The 26,363-nt window shown below is 37.2% G+C and overlaps 1 protein-coding gene across 3 annotated transcripts in view; it reads right to left on the bottom strand.

Moving 5' to 3' along the window:
* SLC25A12 (solute carrier family 25 member 12) overlaps positions 1-26,363 on the bottom strand; it is a 147,871-nt gene that overhangs the window by 40,685 nt on the left and 80,823 nt on the right. For 2 of the 3 annotated variants that reach the window (XM_077154137.1, XM_077154136.1), the window contains exons 4-7: positions 25,865-25,980; positions 17,631-17,770; positions 2,992-3,138; positions 373-511 (exon numbers count right to left, since the gene is read on the bottom strand). In XM_077154137.1, coding sequence (XP_077010252.1) covers positions 373-511; positions 2,992-3,138; positions 17,631-17,770; positions 25,865-25,980 — 542 coding nt within the window. Of the gene's footprint in view, positions 1-372; positions 512-2,991; positions 3,139-17,630; positions 17,771-21,264; positions 21,369-25,864; positions 25,981-26,363 lie in introns of those variants that run through there. The other variant, XM_077154138.1, reaches the window with a different exon arrangement.

Consider the following 26,363-nt stretch of genomic DNA (forward strand, 5'->3'; position numbering starts at 1 on the left):
GAGCCACAAGGTTACTGTTTTCCTATCACCCAAGACTTCCTGCTACAATTCACTGAAAGGAGCAGCCGTGCCCGTCCTTCTGTGGCAGCTCCTTCCTAGTACAAACAAGCTGCCACAGTGCCACTGACCTGTTTGACAGACTGAGCCACGGTTCTTTTCAAAACTGTCACAGCTACTTTTCCATTCCTGACCTCAGCATCCCATTAAATCCACCTGGATTTTCAGAGACTATTAGGCCCAAGCACGTATACATAATAACTCGCTTTCTCCATCTAGCTGTAGAGTCAGTCAACTTAGAACAACCTCATGCCCCAGATGAAGCAGAGTGAAAATGCTGAGATTCAAATCCATAGGCTTAAAAGAATAACTCACCCTTTGTGACTTCAACATCTTTCCTTGTGCCAGCTAGAGTGCTATATATTTTACGAACAAGCTCCATGTTATTCAGTAAGGAGTTAAACGCATTGAAGTAGGAGAAGCTAACCTGATGTGAGATACTTCCTCCAGCTGCCTAGGAAATGACACCACAAAAAATTAAAAATAAAACAAAATGAAACAACAAACAAAAAACACAATTATGGACACTGCACTTTTCTTAAAGATGATTCAAAGGAGTCTTTGTTTTTAAAATGAACAACTAGCCATAAATAAAAGGAAGGTATCATGCTGAAACACGCAGTGCATTTCATGCTCTAAAAGGAGTCTATGTAATTTAGATTTTAAGGCAGAGAGCAACATCTGGAAGTTGGACTTCATGGTTCATCCACTATAAGGTCAGAAATAACAAATATAATTATCACAGATCAAAAACAATGGTTATTTAAACATGTTTTTTATGACCCTTGACTATGGAACTCCTGTTAGTCCTGGATAAGCCAAATATCAATGCACAATATAAGGAACAATTTTATATTGTGACAAACACAAGTGGTTAACTTTAAATTGTAAGATTATTTCACTACATTAACTTTTCTTAATCTTTTTTTTTTAAGGCCAGTGTTATAATTAAAATATTTAAATGTCTTCAGTCTGTACTGGATCCTGAATCTGTAGCGTGAAAAGAGTACACTTACCAAACTATCCCAAAAAATGCACAGAAAATCTGGGGAGCATTCATTTACCTTAAGTTATGTCTTCGGAGGAACAGAGTAAAAGAGGCTCTCCTATGCCTAGGGATGGGGCGGTGGGGTGGGGCAATGTAGCCTTCATTACCCCTGCAGGATGAGGAGGTTAATTTCCCCCTCTGCCTGCCATTTGGACATAAACTCAAAACGGAATATTTTTCGTAGTTTACAAAAACCTAATTTCTAACCCAGGAGTCAGAGCGACCTATGTGATTGAAAACATTCCCCATTAAAAACTCAAGGAAATGTTTAGTGAAATATCGTGACAACCTGAACCATTAAGATTTATTAAGAATAGTGTAGGGAAAGGTGGGAAAATATATCCAGCTACACTACCCATCACACATATACCAGCATGCCTTAGCTCAAATAGAGATAATATATGCATTAGCCCGAGTTTGGATACTGGTGACCCAAAAGCAGGACTCAAATTCTTCTGAGGAATGGAAATGGCTTTCGGTAAACTGAGGCTATAATAGGTCTGTCTGACCCTCTTGGAAAAGATTAAATGGGTCCCCTCACCCAGAGGCACTGAGCTCATTTCCTCTTAGGATTCTCTTTCCTTCGTTCCTCCTTCGCTCCCTCTCCGCCTTTCTTTCTTTCCTTCCTCCATTTCAGTTTTTGGGGGTAGGGGTATGAGGTGAGGGTAACAGAGTGGGGGATAGGTATCAAGGAGGTGAAATGTGCAGGAGAAAGTGACATGCTCCATGTTCAAATTCATTGAAGAAAAAGAACAGAAGTTGATCTTTCTACCCCAGTCTAAATCAGAGATAATGATCTTCAGCTGAAACAACAAAAGTGCTCATTGGCTTCTCTCCATTTAAAACAAGCAGCAATCAAAAACTTATACATAAGGATGATGCATGAACAAGAAAACGAGTAGTGAGGGAATTTTACCACTCTTTGAGAGGAAGTGGATGACAACAGTTTGTGCTGGTCCAGATGATTACTTTGTAGAGATTAGCAGTTTGACAGAACAAAAAACTGTGTCTGGTCCATGCAGACTGAATACACAGGTGAAGGGGCAGCGGGAGGAGTGAGCCAATGCCCACAGACTTCCTCCATACTTTCTGCAGTGTTATTAAAACAGTGCAGAGGCCACTGATGGTCCTTCTAGCAGACAGAACCCCGCAGGCAACAAAGGAAGGAGCCGTCCCTGTAGTAAGGTGGGGTGGAAAGAAGCCAAGGTGAAGGCAGTAGTTTCTAGGAGAGGTACTGCCACTGGGAAAAGTAATTGCTCACCCTTGTCTACAAACTCCCTTGTTTTTCTTGATTTGGACTCTGTAAATGGAAATAAACAATTTGGAAATATATGAGAAAAAGATGCTGGCTCTGCCCTGTTTTCCTTCTATCTACCATGCATGAAGTTAAAATAGCTGAGGATCAAATGGGTGCAGGGAGGCAAACAAAGGCCCAATATTTCAAAAGGTTTGAGAAATTAGGGTATACCAATGAGCACCACATGTGAGCCTATATTTAAGGGTGGATGAAATTCAAAGGGCAAGTTCCATGTACCCCATTCTGAAGCAGAATTTCCAATAGCAAAAACTTTCAAATTCCGGGAGTCTATCTTCTTTCAGCCCACAAACAGCATTCTCACATTTTGCCATTGTCCAAGCAACCTTGAACAGGATTTCTGTCCTCATCCACAATTTCATACAATTAGAGTCTTCACAGTAAGTACAGTTCTCCATAGACAATCCGGTCTACAACATAAGCTTCCATTTTCTATGCAAACAGTTCAACAAGAAATCAGATAAACCTGTTTGCCAAAATTGCTAATGAGCCCAAAACCTAGAGATGTGAAAAAGAAGTCTGAACCCACACCTCCATCTATAGAAAGTTTAAGTACTTGCTCTTTACTTACTGAAACTAAGTTCTCCTCCACAAAAGGAGTAAGCATGTGAGACCGAATGGTGACCATGATGTCACTGAAATCCAGCCCAGAAATCATGCCACTTTTGCTTTTATCTTTCAATGCAAAGGCTTGTCTTGCATGTTCCAGCTGCAACTCCTGGAGGGAGAAATTAGAAATAGGGCATTAAATTGGCTAAAGACATCCTTAGTGGATGTTTTGGGAAGGAAGGACATCCTTCCCCCCACATGCACTTACTACATATACAAATAATGGGTACAGCTCTGAATTTACAACGAATCTTTTGATTTCTTTCAAGATGCATGCATTTCCTCGAAAATGTACAATATATTGCTTCTCAGGAAAAAGAATAAATCAGAGCATGACAATAAAGAAAAGTGATGACAAAAGAACCTTCAGATTTTATCTGAAAAGTTTTCATTACTCTGTGAGATAAGAAATTGAAGAGTTGTGTTTACTAACAACAAAAAAAGTTTTCATCGCTGAAAACAGAGCATAATGTTTTCGGGGCTTTATCTCAGCCTTTAAAATATTCAATTTATTCTCTCCGGCTTGGAAGTGTTCTTATCATCCAAGAGTATTTCTTCCATTAATAGTTTAGACTCATCATTAGCTCTGTATGGCTTTAGTTGTAATCAGAAACTGTAAAGCAATCCAGAATATTTCCGAGCTTTGGAACTAATGGGCAGCCAAACTTTATAATAAGTGCTATCAATAAAAATAACAAAATCTACCAGTACTATATAAAAGTGCTAGATAAAAGTGACCCCGGGCATGTCTGCCCTGGGACCCATGACATAAGCTTTATAGACCTGTTAGTACAACATAATAACGGTGCTATTGGATGCCATCTTCCCACTATTTTCAACTAGAAATAATAATCACATCTGAATACTTAAGTGCTAGTCAAAGAAGAAAAGAAGTTCCAGTCTAAAGATCTCAGGTTATATAGTACAGTTTAAAACAGGAAAATTTAGAACTGATGTTGTAAATCATCTTCCATAAATTCAAGGAAACCAATGATGAAAGAAAGCATTCTTGGAGAAATCAAAAACCCTAGTTTGGAGGCCATTTTCTTTTAAAAGAAAAGTCAGCTCTCAAATGTGTAATATTTTCAACCTGTCAAGACTGAGCATTTTACAAGGTGAGTCAGATGGGCCCTAACAGTGAAAGTGTTAGAACAAGTGCTGGTTCTACAAATACTCACACCTAAAGAGTATAGTTTTCAAACCTGTGCTCACTCTGATGAAGAAAACAATATTCTGGGTTTATAAATGGTAAAAATAAATAAATTCTGAAAATCTAAAACCTTTAGATGGTTCCTAGGCCAAAAAAAGAAAAAAAAAAGGTTGCAGAATGCCAACAATGGAAGAGTTTCTGTTTAATAAATAAATGTGGATATTGGTATTTTCACTGCTTTGTAAAAAACTTAATAAACAAATCCTGTTTCTGGTTCAAAAGGGTGCAGGACAAGCAAGTGGAGGGACTGAGGGAAAGGGTAAAAATTGGTTGTGCTAAAGCTGAAGACCATATGCACTTAGAAATGCATTTCATCTAAGAGGTGAAAATAGCGCAGCTTCAGAAACTGTGTTGCTTTGGATAAAACTGAACTTGTGACTTTAACTCTACTGTCTTCCAAAATTCCACTCTCCAGTACAATGACAGCAAAGCGATTTAAAAAATAATGAAAAATAAACACAAAAAATCATTAATCCAAGAACAAGAAGAACAGAAAAGGAAAAGAGAGCAACCAAATTTTTAAGATTAAAAAACAGAAGGGTAAGTAACAACTGACTTAGCAGGCCTAAGAGAAGCAGAAGTGGGGAAAGCCGAAAAAGTTACCCAACTTACATAACAAAATGTCCAAAGACTCAGGAATTGGCTGCAGGCATATCTCTGATGACAGGAAAGCAAAGCTAAAAACCAGAGGCTGGGATTTTAAGAAGCAATTATATAGTTACCTAAGTACTCCACGCTGGGGGTACACAGTCCTTCCCACATCATGGCAGAAGACTGGAGGTTTCATCTTTGGAAAGGTTAACAGAGGGTCTCTGGACATAGGGGATAAAGGCACAGCTGAGAGCAAGAGTACTAGTTAGATAAGAGGGAAATAAGTGAAAGTCCATCTGAGACCTCTAACCCTTTTCTCTTACTCAGCTACTAGGGTTTCAGAAGTCAAATAGAATATCCCGAACAGGAGACCAGAACCTTCTTCTCTGATTTGCCAATCCAACATGCAAGACCTGAAGATACAGACATTAGCAAGTCCCCAATAAAATCCCTAGCCAGAGAGCCCTACATTAAGTTCCAGAGTTAATAAGTCCTACCATGAATCCAAAACTCCCACTCAGTCCCAATCTTAAATATGGGCAGTGAACAAAGGACCATCAGACATATGAGAAAAGCCACTAACATGAAAAACAGAGACTCAAAGAGAAAAAACAAATCTCAAGGAAACGGCTATTCCATAGGGAAAAGAAGTGTTAACAAAAAATGTCATTAATATCTTTGCAGAGATGAGAGACAATAGTGTATCCACAAAACGGTATACTATTTTTTTAAAAAAGGAACATTCTGACTACCAAATGAGCTCCTGAAAATTAGAAATACAACTGAAATGAAAAACCTAGTAGAAGATTTGGAAGGAAAATAGAAGAGAAAAGAAAATTAAAGCATCACACACTTAACATACACTTAATATTTAAGAGTTCTAGAAAGGAAGAAAATAGAAGAGATCATTAAAGAATAATAGGAAAATTTCCAAGATTGAAGAGCACAAGTGTTCAGATTAAAAGAGGCCAATGAATGCCTAGCATAATGAATACAAATAAACTCATATCTAGGGATATCATCATGAAATTTCAGAAGACTGAAGAAAAGAAAAAAAAATCTTTAAACTTTCCAGAGTGAGAAGAAAAAGTTTCAAAACAGAATCAAGAATGAGAATGGTACTGGACTTCTTTATAGCAACACCGGAAGCTAGAAAGCAAAAGAGCAACACTTCAAAATCAGGAGGAAAAGTATTCCCACTAGAATCCTATATACAAACTACTTAACTGTGATGATACCGCAATGATGTTTTCAGATATACAGAGCCTCAAAAAAATTTACCTGAGGCACCTTTCCTCAAGAATCCCCTGCAGAAAGTATTACACCAAAAGAGGAAGTAAACCAAGATAAAGATTTGAAATCCAGCAAACAGGAGATTCAGTATAACAGAAAAGCACAGGGACCCCCCAGGAGGAAAGATCCTAGAATGGCAGGTATGCAGCAAGTCTACAGCGCTCAGTTTCCTACAGTGGAGCAGGTCAGGAAGCTTTAGAAAAGCAGTACAGCTGTTGTAGGAAACAGTTTGGTATTTCCTCAAAAAAAAATTAAGCACAGAACTACCATGTAACCCATCAATTCCACTCTTACATATATACTCAAAATAATTGAAAACAGGCATTTAAACCAATGTCCACAGCAGCACTAGTCACAACAGCCAATAGCTAAAGCAATCCAACCATCCATCAACTGATGAATGGATAAACAAAATCTGGTATATTCATAAAATGGAGTATTATTCAGTCCTAAGAAGGAACGAAGCATTGATACATGGTACAAGGTAGATGAACCTTGAAAACATTACGCTAAGTGAAAGAAACCAGACACGAAAGTCACATATTGTTTGATTCCATTTAAATGAAATAACCAGGAAAGTTAATTCATAGATAGAAAACAGGCTGGTGTTTACTAGGACTGGGGGAGGGGAAAGTGGGAAGTGACTGCTCAATGGTATGGAATTTCTTTTTGAGGTGATGAAATGTTCTGGAATGAGACAAAGGTAATGACTGTATGGTATTATGAATATATTAAATGGCAATGAATTATAAATTTTTAAATAGCTAATTTTATATTATGTGATTTTCATCCCAATTTAAAAAAAAACTCTGGAAGAGCTCTAAGAAGATGAAATTCATGGACTACCTAAGGTGTTTTAAGCATATTAAAAACAAGATTTTGATAAAACTGAGGAAAGTCTGAGAATGAATTTGCATCAAACATAGAAACTAAACAAAAAGAAAAATCAGAAACTCTAAGAAATAATTTCCCTACTTGATTAGTCACAAACAGGTTTACATAATTATTACATTATTCCACGATGTAATAATATCATTATTCCATAATGTAATAATTGCAGTATTATATAATGCAAACATGATTCTTGATCTAAGAAGAATTATGACATCATTATTTGGAGGAAGAAGAAGGGACAAAAAACATTTAAGTATCCTGTAGGGAGGGAGAGATGAAAGAACCAGCTCCTAATCTTCCATGGTTTGAATTCAATCAAAAATACCTAAAAGTGAAAAGTTAAGAAGTGGAAAGATGGTGGAGTAGGGAACTCCAGGATTCAGTCCTTCCACTAGAACTACTATTAAACAGGCAGGAACTGTCTGAAACAACAATTTTGAAACTCCAGAGGGCACAAAAGCACTGTACAGCATCCAGGGAAGAGCAGAAGGGAGAGGCTGGTAAATTACAGTAAAGCCGAGCAACCTGCTCTCTCCAGGTGCAGCTACCAGCACCCATCACTCAGTCTTGCAGTAGATCACTGTGGAATCCAGTGCCTGGCTAACTCGCTGGAGACAGAAAAGGACATGAGAATCCTCTTCCCCAAGAACAGGGGTAGGTATGGTCGATCACTGATCACGGCTTTTGATTAGTGACTCTGGATGGTTGGGAACCCAGCTCTGAGGTTAGCTACTGTTTCAACCCACCCCAGACAGGGGCAGAGGCAGTGGAAACTTAAAGACCTTAGGCTTCCTCAGGGCTCAGGAGGACAGTTAACTGAAGGGCTGAAATTGTTGGGCAGGCCAGGAAAGCTCAGGGCTGGGGAGCCATCAGAAAAGTTCTTGGCACCCTTCCTGATCCCCTCTTCAATGCACTTTAGAGCTGGCATGTCCCCCTTCATGGGTCCCTGATCCTATTTTGGCTGGTAAAGACTGACTTGGAAAAATCCTACCCACTGTGACTCTTTTACCAGAAATTTCCCTCTAGGCAAATACAGCTGGAGACAATGAAAGGCATGTTAAAAAAAACTTGAGATGGACAGTCTGGGGCAAAGGGGAAAAAAAAAAAAGAAAGAAAACGTATTAAAAGAGAAAACAGCCTACGACCATCAAGCACACCAATAGGCACAATAGGGAGTCGCAGAAGGAGAAGAAGGAATATTCAAAGAAATAATGACAGAACTCCCTAAATTTATCAAAAGATGAGAATATGCATATCCAAGAAGCTCAGAGAACAAATACAGGATAGACATGAAGAAAAAATATAACCCATCATATACAGATTACACTATTGAATGCAAAGGACAACAAGGACAGAGTTCTGGAAGCTGCAAGAGAAAAACAATGTGTTACGTACAAGGGAGTCCCAATTAGATTGCCAATTTCTCATCAGAAATCATGGAGGCAAGAAGGCAGGGCAGTGGGTTGAAATACTTAAAGTGCTGAAGGAAAACAACTGCCAGCCAAGAATTCTGTATCTGATGAGACTCTCTTTCAAAAATGAAGGAACAGGGCGGGCCACGTGGCGCAGCAGGTAAGAGTGCTTGCCTGCCATGCCTGAGGACCCGGGTTCGATTCCCAGTGCCTGCCCATGTTAAAAAAAAAAAAAAAAAATGAAGGAACAAATCTGATGTTCTCAGATAGATAATAGCTGGGGGACTTCATCACCACTAGACCAGCCCTTCAAGCAATGCTAAAGGGCATTTCAGACACAAAGGAAGGGACATAGTGTTTCAGAGTAGCATAAAGAAGCAAAGACCTGAGGTAAAGGTAACCATTTGGGTAATCATAATTGCCAGTATTATTGTAACATATTATTTCCTATGTAACTCTGCTTCTTACTTCCTACAGGTGCTAAAATGCAAATGCATAGAAAGTAATGATAAATCTAGGTTTGGGGACATAAAATATACAAAGATTAAGTAGTAACATATACCAAACAAAATGGTGGGAGGACGAAGGGGTATAGGAGAAGTATATTTGCATGTTATTGAAGTTCATTTGGTATATCAAAGCAAATATGATTACTACTTATTTAGGATGTTAAATTATTTTAACCCCATGGTAAACACAAGGAAAACAGATGAAAAATATATCCAGACAGAAGTGAGATGGCACTCACATGTACAACGCAAAAAGCAAATAAATATAAAAGTAAGCATTAATAAAAGTGACGGACAAAAACAGTATAAGACTTAGAAAGGCTAAATGGCAAAATGGCAGAAGAAAGTCTTGTAATATCAGTAGTGACTTAAAATGAAAATGAATTAAACTCTCCAGTCAAAAGGCAGGAAGTGGCAGAGTGGAGAAAAAAAAAAAAGCATGACCCAACTGCATGATGTCTGCAAGAGAGTCACCTTTAAGTCAAAGAGACAAGCAGACTGAAGATGAAAGAAAGGAAAAAAATTCATGCAAGTAGTAAGGAAAAAAATGCTGGGGCGGTTATACTGATATGAGATAAAACAGACCTTAAGTCAAAAACAGTTATGATGGACAAAGATGGTCACTACACACTGATAAACGGGTCAATTTAACAAGAAGATGTAACAATTATAAATAACATACGCACCAAATAGAAGAGCCCCAGAACATATGAAGCAAACTGACAAATATGAAGAGAGAAATTGATGGTTCTATATCAACATGAGATTTTAACACACCACTCTCAATAATGGATAGAAAATACACTCAGAAGATCAATAAGGAAGTACTAGACTTGAATGATACTGTAAACAACTAGACCTAACAGAGTATATAGAACACTCCACCCAACAGAAACAAAATATACATTTTCCTTAACTACACATGGACCATTCTGCAAGACAACCCATATCTTGGGTCCAAAACAAGTCTCAACAAATTCTTTAAAAAATGAAATCATACAGTGTATCCTCTCTGACCACAACATAATGAAACCAGAAATCAATAACTGCAAGAGAAATGGAAAATCACAAATATGTGGAAATTAAACAACATAATCTCAACCAGTGGGTTAAAAAGGAAATCAGAAGAAAACTTAGGAAATATTTGGAAACAAATGAAAATGAATATACAACATAACAAAACTTATGGGATATACAGCAAAGGCAGGGCTGAGAGGGAAACGTATAACTCTAAATGCTTACATTAAAAAAGAAGACTTCAAATTAGAGACCTAACCTCAGAACTGGAAGAACTACAAAAAGAAAAGCAAACTAAACCAAAACAAACAGAAGGAAGGAAATAATAAAGGAGAGATAAATGAAATAGAAAAAACAAACAAAATCAACAAAACCAAAAGTTGTTTTTTTTTAAAAGATCAATAAAAATGACAAGCTTTTCACTAGACTGAACAGAAAAAAAGAGAGGATACAAATAACTAAAATCATAAATGAAAAGGGGGACATTATTATTGAACCACCCTGAAATAAAAAGGTCTATGAGGATACTATGAAAAACTGTATACCAATACAGATAACCTTGATGAAATGTCCAACTGTATGTCAATACAGATAACCTAGATGAAATGGACAAATTCCAGAAAAACACAGACTACCCACATTTACTCTAGGAGAAAGAGAAGATCTCAACAAACCTATTAGTAGGAAAGAGACTGAATCAAAAAATCCCAACAAAGTAAAGTCCAGGAGCAGATGGCTTCACAGGGTAATACTACCAAACATTTCAACAAGACTAAATTCCAGTACTGCTCAAAGTCTTCCAAAAAAATGAAGATTGTGCATCAAAGAACTTCATCAAGAAAGTAGAAAGACAGCCTACACAATGGGAGACAATATTTGGAAATGACATATCAGATAAAGGTCTAGTATCCAGAATTTATAAAGAGATTGTTCAACTCAACAACAAAAAGACAGCCAACCCAATTACAAAATGGGAAAAAGACTTGAACAGACACCTATCAGAAGAGGAAATACAAATGGCCAAAAGGCACATGAAGAGATGCTCAATGTCCCTGGCCATTAGAGAAATGCAAATCAAAACCACAATGAGATATCATCTCACACCCACCAGAATGGCCATTCTCAACAAAACAGAAAATGACAAGTGCTGGAGAGGATGCGGAGAAAGAGGCACACTTATCCACTGTTGGTGGGAATGTCAAATGGTGCAACCACTGTGGAAGGCAGTTTGGCGGTTCCTCAAAAAGCTGAATATAGAATTGCCATATGACCCAGCAATACCATTGCTGGGAATCTACTCAAAGGAGTTAAGGGCAAAGACACAAACGGACATTTGCACACCAATGTTTATAGCAGTGTTATTTACAATTGCAAAGAGATGGAAACAGCCGAAATCTCCATCAACAGACAAGTGGCTAAACAAACTGTGGTATATACATACGATGGAATATTATGCAGCTTTAAGACAGGATAAACTTATGAAGCATGTAATAACATGGATGGACCTAGAGAACATTATGCTGAGTGAGTCTAGCCAAAAACTAAAAGACAAATACTGTACGGTCCCACTGATGTGAACCGACATTCGAGAATAAACTTGGAATATGTCATTGGTAACAGAGTCCAGCAGGAGTTAGAAACGGGGTAAGATAATGGGTAATTGGAGCTGAAGGGATACAGACTGTGCAACAGGACTAGATACAAAAACTCAAAAATGGACAGCACAATAATACCTAATTGTAAAGTAATCATGTTAAAACACTGAATGAAGCTGCATCTGAGCTATAGGTTTTTGTTTTCTTTTGTTTTACTATTATTATTACTTTTATTTTTTTCTCTATATTAACATTCTATATCTTTTTCTGTTGTGTTGCTAGTTCTTCTAAACCGATGCAAATGTACTAAGAAATGATGATCATGCATCTATGTGATGATGTTAAGAATTACTGAATGCATATGTAGAATGGTATGATTTCTAAATGTTGGGTTAATTTCTTTTTTTCCGTTAATTAATAAAAAAAAAAAAATGAAGAGAAGGGAACACTCATTAAATCATTCTACAAGGCCAACATCAACTTCACACCAAAGTCAGATAAAGATAGAAGAAGAGAAAACTATAGACCAATATCTCTTATAAACATAAATGCAAAAATCCTAAAATAAATAAATAAATAACCAAATCCAATAGTCTACTGAAAGAATTATACACCATGATCAAGTGGGATTTATCCCTGGTATGCAAGGTTGGTTCAACATAAAATCAATTAATGTAATATATCACATTAACAGAATGAAGGCAAAAGAAAAAAAAAACATGCCATCTCAATTGATGCAGAAAATGCATGATAAAATACAGCACACTTTCTTGATAAAAACACCTAGAACACTAGGAATAGAAGGAATCTTTCTCAATATTATAAAGGGCATATATGAAAAACCCACAGCTAACATCCTACTTGTTCTAGTTTGCTAGCTGCTGGAATGTAATATACCAGCAAAAAGTAATATACTTTTTAAAAGGGGAATTTAATGAGTTGCTAGTTTATAGTTCTAAGGCCAAGAAAATGTCCCAATTAAAACAAGTCTATAGAAATGTCCAATCAAAGGCATCCAGGGAAAGATACCTTGGTTCAAGAAGGCCGATGAAGTTCAGGGTTTCTCTCTCAAGTGAGACGGCACATGGTGAACACAGTCAGGGCTTCTCTCTCCGCTGGAAGGGCACATGGTGAATACGGCGTCATCTGCTAGCTTTCTCTCCTGGCTTCCTGTTTCATGAAGCTCCCCAGGAGGCATTTCCCTTCTTCATCTCCAAAGGTCGCTGGCTCAGTGGACTCTCAGCATCTCACGGCTACATCATTCTGCTGTCTCTGAATCTCCTTCTCCAAAATGTTTCCTCTCTTATAGGACTCCAGTAAACCAATGAAGACCCACTCAAATGGGTGGAGATGTGTCATTCCCTAATCCAGTTTAACAACCATTCTTGACTAAATCACACCAACCAGGGAGATGACCTCATTACAGTTTCAAATATACAGCATTGAATAAGGATTATTCTACCTTTTAAGAAATGGGGTTTATATCAAAACATGGCTTTTCTTAGGGGGCATACTTCCTTTCAAACCAGCACATTCCACCCTCTGGCCCCTAAAAAAGACATGTTTTTCCCATATACAAAATATACATTAATTTCATAAGAATATCCAAAATCCTTAAACCTTTCAGTAGCAATACAATCAGGTACAAAATTAGAAACAGTATAAAATCTCATCAAGTCAGTTACAGGCATGGTCTGTTCTAAGGCAAAATTCTCTCCATTTTCTCTGGACCTTTGAAAACTCATAACAAATTATTTGCTGCCAACATAAAAAGGAGGAACATTCATAGGATACATATACACATTTCCATAGGGAGGAAGGAACACACAGGGGTCACAGGACCCATACAGTTTCAAAAACCTGCAGGGCAAAGTTCATTAGATTTCAAAGTCTGAGAGTCATTTATCCTCAGGGCTTTAGAAAGCGACAGTCCCACCCTTTCCAAGGACCTACGCAGAGGCCTGCCTCCCTCCGAATACAAGCTTGGGGGATATTGGGGAGACCACCTTTTTCTCGACTCCACCCTTTCCAAGCATCGGGGCCGAACCCGGGCTCTCTGCCATCTCCAGGGCACACGCTCAACCCCTCCATGTGGTGGCAGCCAGGCTCTCCCCAAATCCCAAGGAATGTGCTTCACCTTCTCCAAGGCCTGAGGCGGCATGACTCTTCCACTGCAATGAGGTGGAAGGCCCATCCTCTGCCTTTGGGGCAAACTCACCCGCTCCACAGGCTTGGGTGGGTCCACTCTCCTGACCTGAGGCTTCTTGACTTCAGACCTCAGCCTCAATGGTTTTGCCTCTGAAGTTATTTTTCCTCCAATGTGTTCCTTCTCTGAACCCCCAAGTCCAGACTGGCAGCGGCTGTTTATACAGGTCCCACAGCACTCTTGTCGGTTTTCTATGCAATAGTGTTGGATCATGCCCATCAGACATAAGGAGTTTCCACAAATCTTTCCTGGATAACTCCATGTCCAATCCTGACTTTCTGTGGAATGGCTGGCTGGTTTCACATTTGGTTAAATCCTCACACAGGGCGCTATTCTCTGGGGTCTCCTTTTCTGGAGGCCCAGAACTTTCCAGGACCTCAATTTCTGGTTTCTTTTTACTCAAGAGTTCAGTTTTCAGCTTATCTCTCTCCTGTCGCATTTCACTATAAGCTGCGAGGAGAAACCAGGCTGCACTTTCCACATTTAATTTGGAGATCTCTTCTGCTAAATATCCAAGTTCATGGCTTTTTAAAGTCTGCCTTCCAGCCAAAGCCACTAGTCAATTTTGCCAGATTATCTGCCATTTTAAAACAAGGCTCGCCTTCCTTCCAGTTTGCAATAACACATGCCTCATTTCTGTCTAAGGCCTCATCAGAGGTATCTTTAGGATCCACATTTTTACCAACAGTCTCTCCAAAGCAGTCTAGGCCTTCTCTATCAAGCTTCTCACAACTCTTCCAAAATCTTCCCCTTATCCATTTAAAAAGCCATTCCAACATGTTTGGTATTTGCAAACTGCAGCAGCACCCTACTCTCCGGTACCAAAATCTGTTCTAGTTTGCTAGCTGCTGGAATGCAATATACCAGAAACAGAACGGCTTTTTAAAAGGGGAATTTAATGAGTTGCTAGTTTATAGTTCTAAGGCCAAGAAAATGTCCCAATTAAAACAAGTCTATAGAAATGTCCAATCAAAGGCATCCAGGGAAAGATACCTTGGTTCAAGAAGGCCGATGAAGTTCAGGGTTTCTCTCTCAAGTGAGACGGCACATGGTGAACACAGTCAGGGCTTCTCTCTCCGCTGGAAGGGCACATGGTGAATACGGCGTCATCTGCTAGCTTTCTCTCCTGGCTTCCTGTTTCATGAAGCTCCCCAGGAGGCATTTCCCTTCTTCATCTCCAAAGGTCGCTGGCTCAGTGGACTCTCAGCATCTCACGGCTACATCATTCTGCTGTCTCTGAATCTCCTTCTCCAAAATGTTTCCTCTCTTACAGGACCCCAGTAAACCAATGAAGACCCACTCAAATGGGTGGAGATGTGTCATTCCCTAATCCAGTTTAACAACCATTCTTGGCTAAATCACACCAACCAGGGAGATGACCTCATTACAGTTTCAAATATACAGCACTGAATAAGGATTATCCTACCTTTAAGAAATGGGATTTATATCAAAACATGGCTTTTCTTAGGGGGCATACTTCCTTTCAAACCAGCACACTACTTAATGGTGAAAGAAACTTTCTTGTTAAGATCGGGAACAAGACAAGAACCACTGTTAGTCAATATTGTAATGGAAGTTCTTTCCAGAGCAATTAGGCAAGAAAAAGAAATAAAAGACGTTCAAATCGGAAAAGAAGAAGTAAAATTTTTCCTATTTGCAGATGACATGATCCTATATACATAAAATCCTGAGTAATCCACAACAAAACTCCTAGAGCTAATAAATAAATTCAACGAGAGTGGCAGAGTACAAGATCAACACTCTAAAATCAGAACTGTTTCTATACACAAGCAGTGAACAATCAGAAGAAATCAAGAAAAAAAATTATATTTACAATAAGAACTGAAAGAATAAAATGTTTAGAGAAAATATCTAACCAAGGATGTAAAGGACTTGTACACAGAAATTAATCCCAAACACACAATCCCAATAAAAATTCTAACAACCTTCTTTTCAGAAATGGAAAAGCCAATCATCAAATGTGTATGTATGCATAATGGGCCCCAAATGGCCAAAGCCATGTGGAAAAAGAAGAATGAAGTTGGAGGACTCATACTTCCTGATCTTAAAACTTATTATAAAGCCACAGTAATCAAAACAGTATTTTACAGGCACAAGGACAGACAGAGACCAAATGAATCAAACAGAGAGCCCAGAAATGAGCCCTCACATTTATGGCCATGTGATTTTTCACAAGGGGCAATAACTACTCAATGGGAAAAGACTCATCTCTCAACAAATGGTGCTGGGGAAACTGGGTCTCCATTTACAAAAAAAAGTAGGAAGACTCCTCCCTCACACCTTATACAAAATCAACTCAAATGGATCAAAGAGCTAAATAAACAAACTATATATACATAAGAACCATCAGACTCCCAGAAGAAAATGCAGGGAAGCATATTTGGAACCTTGTGTTAGGCAATGGTTTCTTAGACTTCACTTCCAAAGCACAAACAATAAGAGAAAAAATAGATAAACAGGACCTCATCAAGACTGAAAACTTTTTGCATGAAAGGACTTTATCTCAAAAATAAAATGACAACCTACACAATGGAAGAAAATATTTGGAGACCACATGTCTAATGAAGGTTTAATAACGAGAATATATTAAAAAATTCTTCAACTTAAGAACAATAACAACAACAAAAAACAATTAAAACATGGGCAAAAGAATAGACATCTCTCCAAAGAAAATATAGAAATAGCCATAAAGCACATGAAAAGATGATCAACATCGTTAGCTGTCAGGGAAATGCAAATCAAAACCACAATGAGATACCATTTCACACACGTTAAAATGAAAGCTGTTCAAGTGGCAGAGTTCTCGCCTGCCATGCTGGAGACCTGGGTTTGATTCCTGGTGCCTGCCCATGTAAAAAAATAATAATAATGAAAAATAAAATGAAAGTTATTTTAAAAAATGGAAAATTACAATTGTTGGCGAGGATATGGAGAAACAGGAACACTTATCCATTACTGGTATCATGTAAAATGGTGCAGCCACTGTGGAGGACAGTTTGGCAGTTCCATAGAAAGTTAAGTATAGAACTACCACATAACCCGGTAATCCCTCTATTAGTTACACACTCAAAAGAATTGAAAGGAGGGGCTCTATAGATATTTGCACACTGGTGTTCACAGCAGCATTATTCACAATTGCTAAAAGACAGAAGCAACCCAAGTGTCCATCAATTCATGAATGGATAAACAAAATGAGGACATACATACAATGGGTATTATTAGGCGACAAAAATGAAGTCTCAATACATGCGACAACATGGATGAAACTTTAAGATATCATGCTGAATGAACTAAAACAGACAAATATTGTATGATCACACTGACTTTACATAATCAGAATAGGAAAATTCATAGAGTCAGAATCTAGAACAAATGTTACCAAGAGACAGGGTGGGGATAGGAAATGAGAAGCTAAGGCTTAAATTGCACAGGGTTCCTAACTGGAACAAGGGAAATATTTTGATAATGGATGACGGTGATGGTAGCACAACACCTGTGAACATAATTAATAGCCCTGAATATATATCTGTACGTGATTATAAAAGGTGAAATGCGAGATTTTACATATGTAACAGAATAAAAATTTTTAAATAAATTTTAAAGAAAGAAGTCAAAGTGTAAGCACAAGTTTATTATCTAAAGATATGGGAAATAAACACGCTGAAAGAAACAACTATCAAAGTTTGAAGAAGTTGCCTTTGGTGAGTGAGAAATGGGGATGAAATGCCAAAGGGGACTGATATTCTTTGTAATATACTTAATAAAACTAAAAAGGAAAGAGGAAATGGAATGAGGGAAGGAGGCTGGGGAAAGAAAAATATCTCTTTACACTAGCTATGAAAACTAAGCTCACCTGGAGAAACTGTGTGAATTCTGTGTAGTTAAGATGTTTCTTCCGGTTATGCCCAAAATGCAGTCGAATAAATTCACAGTCCCAATTAAAAGGGATATGATGATGAATAATAGTCTGTCCAAAAATTTCCTTGACATTTTCTTAAAAGGGAAAACAAAAATAAACCCATTACATTTGGAATAAGTAATTTAATCCACTGCAATGTTCCTACAGAAAGAAATTAAGAGAAGTTTTAAAGTCAATATCATCTGCTTCTATTAAGATTAACTGCAATTTTTTTGTGTCCCCAGAAAGACATGCACAGGAACACAATTGATACAAAATATAATTTTACACTTAAGATTGTGTACCACTACATATAAGGCCATGAGATTCTTAATTTCCCTTGATTTAATTTTAATTAGGAAGTGATTTATATCTTGCACTATAAATGGCTGCTACTTTGCATTCCAGTATAAAATCAATAGTGTTTTCCAGGTTCCTCAAGGAATCGAATTAAGCCCTTTATCAAAAGCATGAATACCTAAATTACAGTATAATGCAATATTTGTCATTCTAAGTATGGTTTGATTGAGGCTTGATTGTTACATTCACACTAGCCTGAATATGTCTATTGAAGATAGGTATAAGAAATACCGCCAAAAGCATATCATTAGCTCAGCAGCAAGCACCTTATTAAAAGCTTCTGATATTGTCAGAAATATGGTCTTGACACAAAGCTTCAAAACCCCCATAAAAACCATGATTATTAGTCTCAACTATTAAAATATTTTAAGATAAGCGAAATTAGTGATTCATTTTTAAATAAAGAAGGACTAAACACAGTATACTAACTTTTAGATAGGAATCAGTCATCCTGAATAATATAAAACCAAAAAAAAAAGTAATCCTGAGGGCTGCTCTGATGGCTTGTCTTCATGCACTAGCAATGTCACTCACTTTGTTACACACTTCAACACTTACTATAAAAGTAAATTCACAAATGACTGGTACTTTAACAAGCATAGACTGAAACTAATTTAGAAGCTCATGCCAAAAAAAAAAAAAAAAGGAAAATAAATTATTAACAAAGTTAAGAAAGCAGGAAGCCTGTTTTACTGATGCCTTAAAATTATTTCCAAATTTAAGTCAATTTTGTTAGTGGAAGAGCTTTATCACCAATAGCTATGAATTATACCAGAGAATTAGGAAATACAAGTTTCATGTTTTACAGTCTCTTCCAACTAAGCTATTTTTTCTAATTTCCACAAATTCTTTGAATAAGATACTAATCTCATATCGTAAATGTTTTAATGGATTCCCTTTAGTTTTATATACCTCTTTTATCTTGATAAAAGCATTACTGCTGGGGGATGGGGTGGTTAAGAATGCTGAACTGGATATCTTATCAGTCTGGACTTACTACAATAGTTATGAATAGGTCACAGACTAACTTAGAAGTTGGAGGAAGGCATTGGATGTCACTGGGGAGATGGGATTCTCATCTTTTCTTTCAAATGGAACACAGCATTCATTTCTTGCCTAAGTATTTCAGAATTTTCAAGTCACTTTAATTTATTTTCACTGTCCATAAACACAAATTAAATATATGGGTTTTGTTTCTAAAAGCAAAGAATTAACTCAACAGCAGTTCGTGGGATCCTGATTTCTAACCAACATACAAAAAATTATCCTCAAAGCCATATAGAACTTCGACAAGTTGTAAAACGTATTAAAATGTATAAGATGAGGTAATTAAAATAATAAGGGTTACAAAAATAGTTATGGCTAAAAATATTATGACAGAGTAGCAAAGACATTTTTTTTTAGGATTCTTCTAATTAACTAGTTGTTTCTATTTCCAATTAACTGACTTGATTTATTATTTTTAAGGTCTAACAAAAAAGGGGTAGACTAAAGAAACATGAAGAAAATTAATGGAAAGCAGAGTAGGGTAACAAATTACTATATTTATTTAAGTAACATTAAGATTAACTAACTAGAATTAAATCGAATTTATTTTTAAGGAAAGCAACTCCCAAACTCAGCTGTTTGATAAGAAACATCCACATCACTATCTAGATAATTTCATGTAATAGTGGAATCAAATTGAATTTTCTTTATAGGATTAGAAAATATCAGACTCTCAAAAGTGGCTGAAACTATATCAAATAAAGTCAAAGATTCAAAAGCTTTCAAACTAAGAAAATCTAGTTACTTATAAAACTTTTTTTCTACTATCACAAAAGGCTGTTTTATAAACTAAAATTACAATGCTAATTTACATGCAGAAAAAATATCTCTATAGTGAAAACTTCCATTAGAAATCCATTTGGTAGACTTCGAGAGATCTCGAAATAAAAATTTACAATGTCTTTGAAACAAAGTGATGGCTTAAGTTACTCAGAATAAAATTCCCAAATACTGATGTGTAATGGTATACCTTGGGCATTTGTTTGGACATTTCCTATTTCTCCCAAAGTGGTCACTTGACACCATCATATTTGGCTTTATTACAACCATTATTATATGCTGTGATTTATTAACAAACTCCTGATATTTCAGGCTAGTCACCTGCTACTACTGTAGTTACTAGGACTAACAATTTCAAACCTACTTTTTTGACACCTCTTGATATATCCCACTTTCCTTCAGTTATTATTTCTACTACCTACTGCCTAAGACTGATTCAGGAATCTTACAGAAATAATTAGTTCAACTATTGTCTGAAGTCCAATTAATAGTCACCATTTAACCTTTCCCAGGATGTGATCATCAAAAAAAAAACCAAAAAATTATACAAAAGCTTCAGAACTGGAGGGATCTTGAGTCTCTATCTCTCCTTCTCGGCAAATTTACACTTGTGTAAGGAAAAGCTCAAATAGCTATGTTTTTCTTATCTTACCCAGTTTCATTAGGTCCTGCATGACATGAAAGGGAACACCAATAATCTCAAATACACCCGAGACAGCTAACTGAAACTGCGCGGCAAGTCCCCGCCCCCACCCCCACCCCCCCCCAGAGAGAATCCCGTCTTTCCAGTGGCAAACAAGGGTCTCTAACTCTAAACAGCACTCCCTAGAGTGCTATTTTGGTGGCCATAGTTCTGGTCTGAACAAAAGGGATATGACAGTGACGGTCACATCATATTGGCAGCAAGATCATGATCTAGAGTTTTATACTAGGTTGGCACTGCTAAAAGAAACAGGAATCCATTAGTTTTCTGACATATAGAAAACAATAGACCACTTTTTCACTTCCTGCAGAGCATGGGCTTGTGAAAGATGGTTGTAATGCCTTTGAAAAGAGAATTGGGGCCAGACACAAAAGTAGCCTGTCATTATGTTCTCTTTGCTCAAAGGAGAGGAGCACAGTGGCTCGTCAGGAGGAGGGCAGGTAATGGCGACAACTCTGATCAAGTAAAAATGTTCACAGACGTATAACATTAGTCAGTTTAGCTGTATCAGTCACTTATGATGATTGGACTAGAGGAAATACACATTGAAGCATATATATATTATGTCAATATGTCTTAGAAGTTTTAATTTCCCCAGCAACCCATACTGTCTCCCCGTCTTATCCACCCTTATCCCTCCCCTGGTCCTTATGGGAGCTTCCTTCTGGTCTTGTTCACCTTTCTGCAGTACAAAATTACCTCTGACCGGGGCTGGCACTCTTCTCCAAGACTGCCACCATGCCTGTTCCATGAATGAGCCTGGAAGGAGCTGCTGTACCAACGGTGTGGCCAGAGAACTCCTCCTGTAGGTATACAAGCCATCAGCCCTGTGACACAGCCCACCTACCAGCAGCCCAACGACATCCTGATTCCAAGGATTCCAGCCCAGCAGGAGCCACTGCTTGCAACTTATGGGCCTGAGACCAAACATTTTTAGTGTCAGGGAAAAAATAATCGCAATAGCTGTTTCACCTGCACAGTTTTTAAAACGAAGTCAAAGAGGCTTTAGAAGGCTTCCACCATATGTAAAAGCAATGAATATCCTTGGGTATAAGGGAACAAAAACGATGGTGGGACCTGTGGACATGAATTTTTCAGTGAAGGAAAGATTGGGGGAAAAGAGGAACAACTGGGAGACCAAAAAAGAAAACAAAGAAAAACAAACAACAACAACAAAAAAAGACCAACAAGAGGAGCTTGTAGAAGTCCCAAACAACAGAGCATGTAAACTCGGTCCCCACTCTGGGTTTTACTCTCAGTGGTGAGTCATTAATTACCTGCATGACTGTCTCAGTTTCTCAGAGGGACTGGTACTTCTGTTACCCCTTTACCTACCTCCAAAAGGAACTACTTACTATACTATCGATCAACAGAGTAGTCCTGCTGACAAATATGTTTAAAAGCACATTTCTCAGGAAAGATGAGTTTACATTTAAAAGCATCTACGACTACAAGAACGAGTTGCTTCAACGGTCTACACCAAATGGGACATAAACTAACATACAATGTCTTTCTGTTACCTCAAACTCTAAGTTATCCTAGTAGCCTTGAGTATTAACATGACCTTCTCAGCGAGGTATGAAAGCAATTCTAAGAAAGGGGTCCCAACAATTCTTCCAGATTTAATTTGAACACCTAAGGGAAGCTGTACTTCTTACCAGATGGAACCAGGTATTTACTACCATTAAATGTTCATATTATTCCAATGTCTACAGCTTTGTTTCCATGAGAAAGGGTACCACATTCTTCAAATCTACATTTCTCACCTGAACCTTTTAAAAATAGCAGTATGCCTAAACCACTCCAATCTGTTCTTCCTTTTAGGAGAAAAAGGAGGTACAAATGGAACAAATTTCAATTTGCTGTACATACCGATGGTCTGCCACAGTACTGAATCTAAAGGAGTCCCTGTTTTTGATGGTTCTAAATTCTAAAAGTAAAGATGTGCCCTTGGAAAAGTTCACTTTGGAGAATTTCCTTTCCTAGGCAAACACTTTGGAACACAATGCTGATGTTTTTTTAATAGCAAACGTACAACAAATAGCATGCGCAATACTTGTTTATTAGTTAATGGGTAAGCAGTTTGCCTTTTTTTAGAATGATTACACACTTGTTAAATCAACAGGTGCTTTTTAAGAAAAACTGATATAAATGCATGGTGGCTAACGACAGCACTACCTAGTATAACTGGTTATCTAGGTTACCTCAGCCCAATTCTACCAAGCAGAATATCCAGTACACGAGTGAATAATAATGGGACCAAGGAAAATTTACACTGGATCTAACACCCAGCAATCATGCGATGGTCTCGACCAAGGCTCGTGCTTTCAGGCAGTAGCACCTAAACAGGCCATTAGGTAATTATCCACAGCATGCATCAGAAGTTTGATTAAAGGGACATCAAAAAAGTAATGACTAATTAATGGTTTTATTCACTCAAACTCCAGAACCCTCTCCTAAGCCTGCACGTTCAGAAATGGATTACCAAGAACTCAACCTAAGTCCTCTCACCCAGAATGTGTGCATCTCTAAAAATAAGAAGACCTTGTCCAGCACTCAAGTTCTGCTATTTCTATAAATACTTGCCAAGATGCACACAATTTCAGTATACAACTTGATGTGCATAAAAAGTATAACTAAAAAATTTAAAGCATACATGAGAACAATATATACATTACACAGATAACACTTCATCATAATCCATGAGATACTAAACTGACGGCTTAATTTTTTCTCCAGTGCATTTGTACCTTGCATCCAATCTTCTCTCCCACATCTCTTTCCTCATATGCACAAGAGAAAACTATGTTTTAGATAAACTTTAAACTAGAAACTATAAGGCCATTTGGTAAAAAGGTTTTAGAGATAGAATGGATCTAAAATTTCCTTTTATCTAAACATGTGTCTGTAAATACATAAGCACAATTCATTTTAAGAGGTACAAACATGAAAACTGACCTTCATCACAGATCCAAAATCCTATTAAAATAAACTCCAAGTTAATTATTTCCTTATGCAGAAATTCTGTAGTCTTGAATACACCCTGAAATAAGCGGGCCTTAGAAAACTTGTTAAATGACATTTGTTATAAGAAAGAAGTTTCAATGCTTTTCTTCTTTTCTTAAGAACATAAAATTAAACATTCCATTATGGTTCATTGCATTTTTTTTTCACTTTTTATTCGAGTTAAGAAAATCTGTAGCAAAATAGATCCTCAGAACTAGGGAAGCAGCATGGGGAGGGGAAATAGGCAAGGTTTTAGAAAAATAGGTGAGCCTCCTCAAGAGGCCTATCCAGGAACAAGGCTGAAACGGAGGACAGCTTCCTCTTTTTCTTACATTTCTCTTATTCTCTTGATTACAGAGCAGAATAATGAAAGCAAGACCTGGAGGGTTACATCCTTCAGTTCAAACCAGGTGCTATTAAAACTAAAACCGACTTGTTTTGTTTTTAATCCTAAGAACATTCTTTAATTCCTCACTCATGAACAACAGACTGAGGGAAAAACAAAACATCTCTAAAATGATAAAGTTGGGATCTAATAACTACAAGCTTTCATCTGCATAAAGTAAAAGTGTAAATCACTCAGTTACTTCCTACATGCATTTTAATCTACGAATCAGCAATAGCATGGGTCTCTACTGTTTGTCTGCTGAACGAACTGACCTGACTTATTTTTTAAAAAATAGAAGTAGGGAAAAGGAATAAAATGGAGAAGAATCTGGATACCAAGGTAGGAGGGAGAAAAGAAATTAGAATTTAATTTTGGGGAATCAATTTTTAAACAAAGCACACATGATATAAGCACAGGTATAGTATCACTAACTTAGTTACATTGGCTTTTATATTGGGCAATTTCCCAAGCATTTGCGTACCACATTTGGAAGAAATGCACGTAAATAAAAGCTATCAAAGACAGAAAATGCAGCATTATTCGTAGTACAGGTTTAATGCTGACTGGTGTAAGGATAAAGGTTTTGTGCTTTAAACTACAGAATCTGAGTGTTTCTGAGGAAAGCCGACATGCTTTACAAGGCAGAACGGCTAGAACTTGCTCCAGAGTAGAAAGAATGCCAACAATTACACAGAAGCCTAAAAGCCTCTGTAGAGGTATTTTTGAGGAAAATTTTCTCACACAGAAGATATGGGTCAGTGGGCGGAAGGAAGGAAACAAGGATGCCAAGCTGGGAAGTGTCCGCCCAGCTCAAGCAAAGGTGCCGCATCCTTCTGAGTACCTGTGTTTTTTCACCAGTTTTCCCATGGCAGTGATTATTCTTCCTTTGGACGGTGCATTTCTTCCTAAAGGACATTTGTTTTATAACTCAAACACCACAGTGAATAAATATTTGCCAATTGTGGATCAGGGAAGGCCTGATTTTCAAGGGTTTGTCTAGAAATATTAATGCCAATTCACACTAAACAGGGGACTCAAAGTCGCTGAAAACACTACCTTGTTTTTATTGAAAGGCCTGTTAAAGGAAATATTGACTACCTCACTAAGCATAAAGTAATTTCTGCCAATAACATCTTTACAAATTAATATATGGCAAAACAGTGAACTTAATCAACAGCACTGAACTGTATATTTGAAAGTAGTTAAAAAGGGAAATTTTAGGGAGTATATATGTTACTAAAATAAAAATTAAAAAACAAAAAAACCTAATATACGATTACAAATCGTGGTTTGTACATTTGCGAAACATCAACAACATGTTAGCATTATGGCCTGCCAGGGATTTAAATTAATTTCTACATCCAACTCAGACAGTAGTTTTACTATTCTTGGTCTTGTTTTCTAAAACCAAAAATCTAAAATGGGGGATCAGAGGAAGCTAGGTAATCTTGCCTTACCTGCTTCCTTTAGCTCTGTTCTTGGTGTTTAAAATGAACTAGCAGAAATTTGCCAAAGATGCCACAAAGAAGCTCTGAACTCCCTACCCTAAAAACATTTAAAGAATGAGATTATTCCATATTGTTCATGGTTTCCTTCATAAAGAATTTGGCCCAGAACAAGAAAATTTTACACCACCTATTTTAGGAATGTGAAAGCATGCCAGTGGCCAATGAGCTGAAGCAACTACATTCCTAGATTTCTTCATTTTTGCAATACCCTAATGCTTTGAAGAAAATAAAACAATTAATTTACCTGGACAAATCCCTTTAGGAAATTCATATTTTGCTTATAGACTAAGGTTCTAAATTAGCAGAAGTTTATATTCAAGTTACTAGACTTAGCAAATAAAGACTGGACCAGCATCGCTGACTTTACTTATTACTTATAATCTTTTTTATTCCTTACCAAATGTCACCTCTCCATTTCCACTCTTGTCAAACAATTGGAAAGCCACTATAAACATGGAATCTGGAGCACACAAAACAGATTCAAATGCCAAAAACTCTTGATAGGAGATCAACCTGGAATGAAAGATAAAATATTATTGGCTAGTAAATAATGGGAAAACATCAAGTATTTAACCAGGCTTTACTGAACAAACTGTAACTCAAGGAAACCAAATAATTAATGAAAGAAAGTTCCTCTTTTTTAGTGGTATTCTAGGAAAGAAAGAAAGAATGACAGAATTAGAATATTTTGCAAACCCCTAGCAAATTAAGGGATCTAAGAAATAATCAATAGCCTCAAATATCATGAAAAAAGATAACTACACCAAAAATAGTTAAACCTGAATTTGATCAAGTGTTTTAATGAGGGTTTCTCAACTGCAACCCTTTTAACATATTGAAACAGATAATTCCTTGCTGTAGGGGCCTCTTGTGCACTGTAGCACGTTTAGCAGTAC

The sequence above is a fragment of the Tamandua tetradactyla genome, chromosome 3 (assembly GCF_023851605.1).
Source record: "Tamandua tetradactyla isolate mTamTet1 chromosome 3, mTamTet1.pri, whole genome shotgun sequence".
Taxonomy (NCBI): Eukaryota; Metazoa; Chordata; class Mammalia; order Pilosa; family Myrmecophagidae; genus Tamandua; species Tamandua tetradactyla.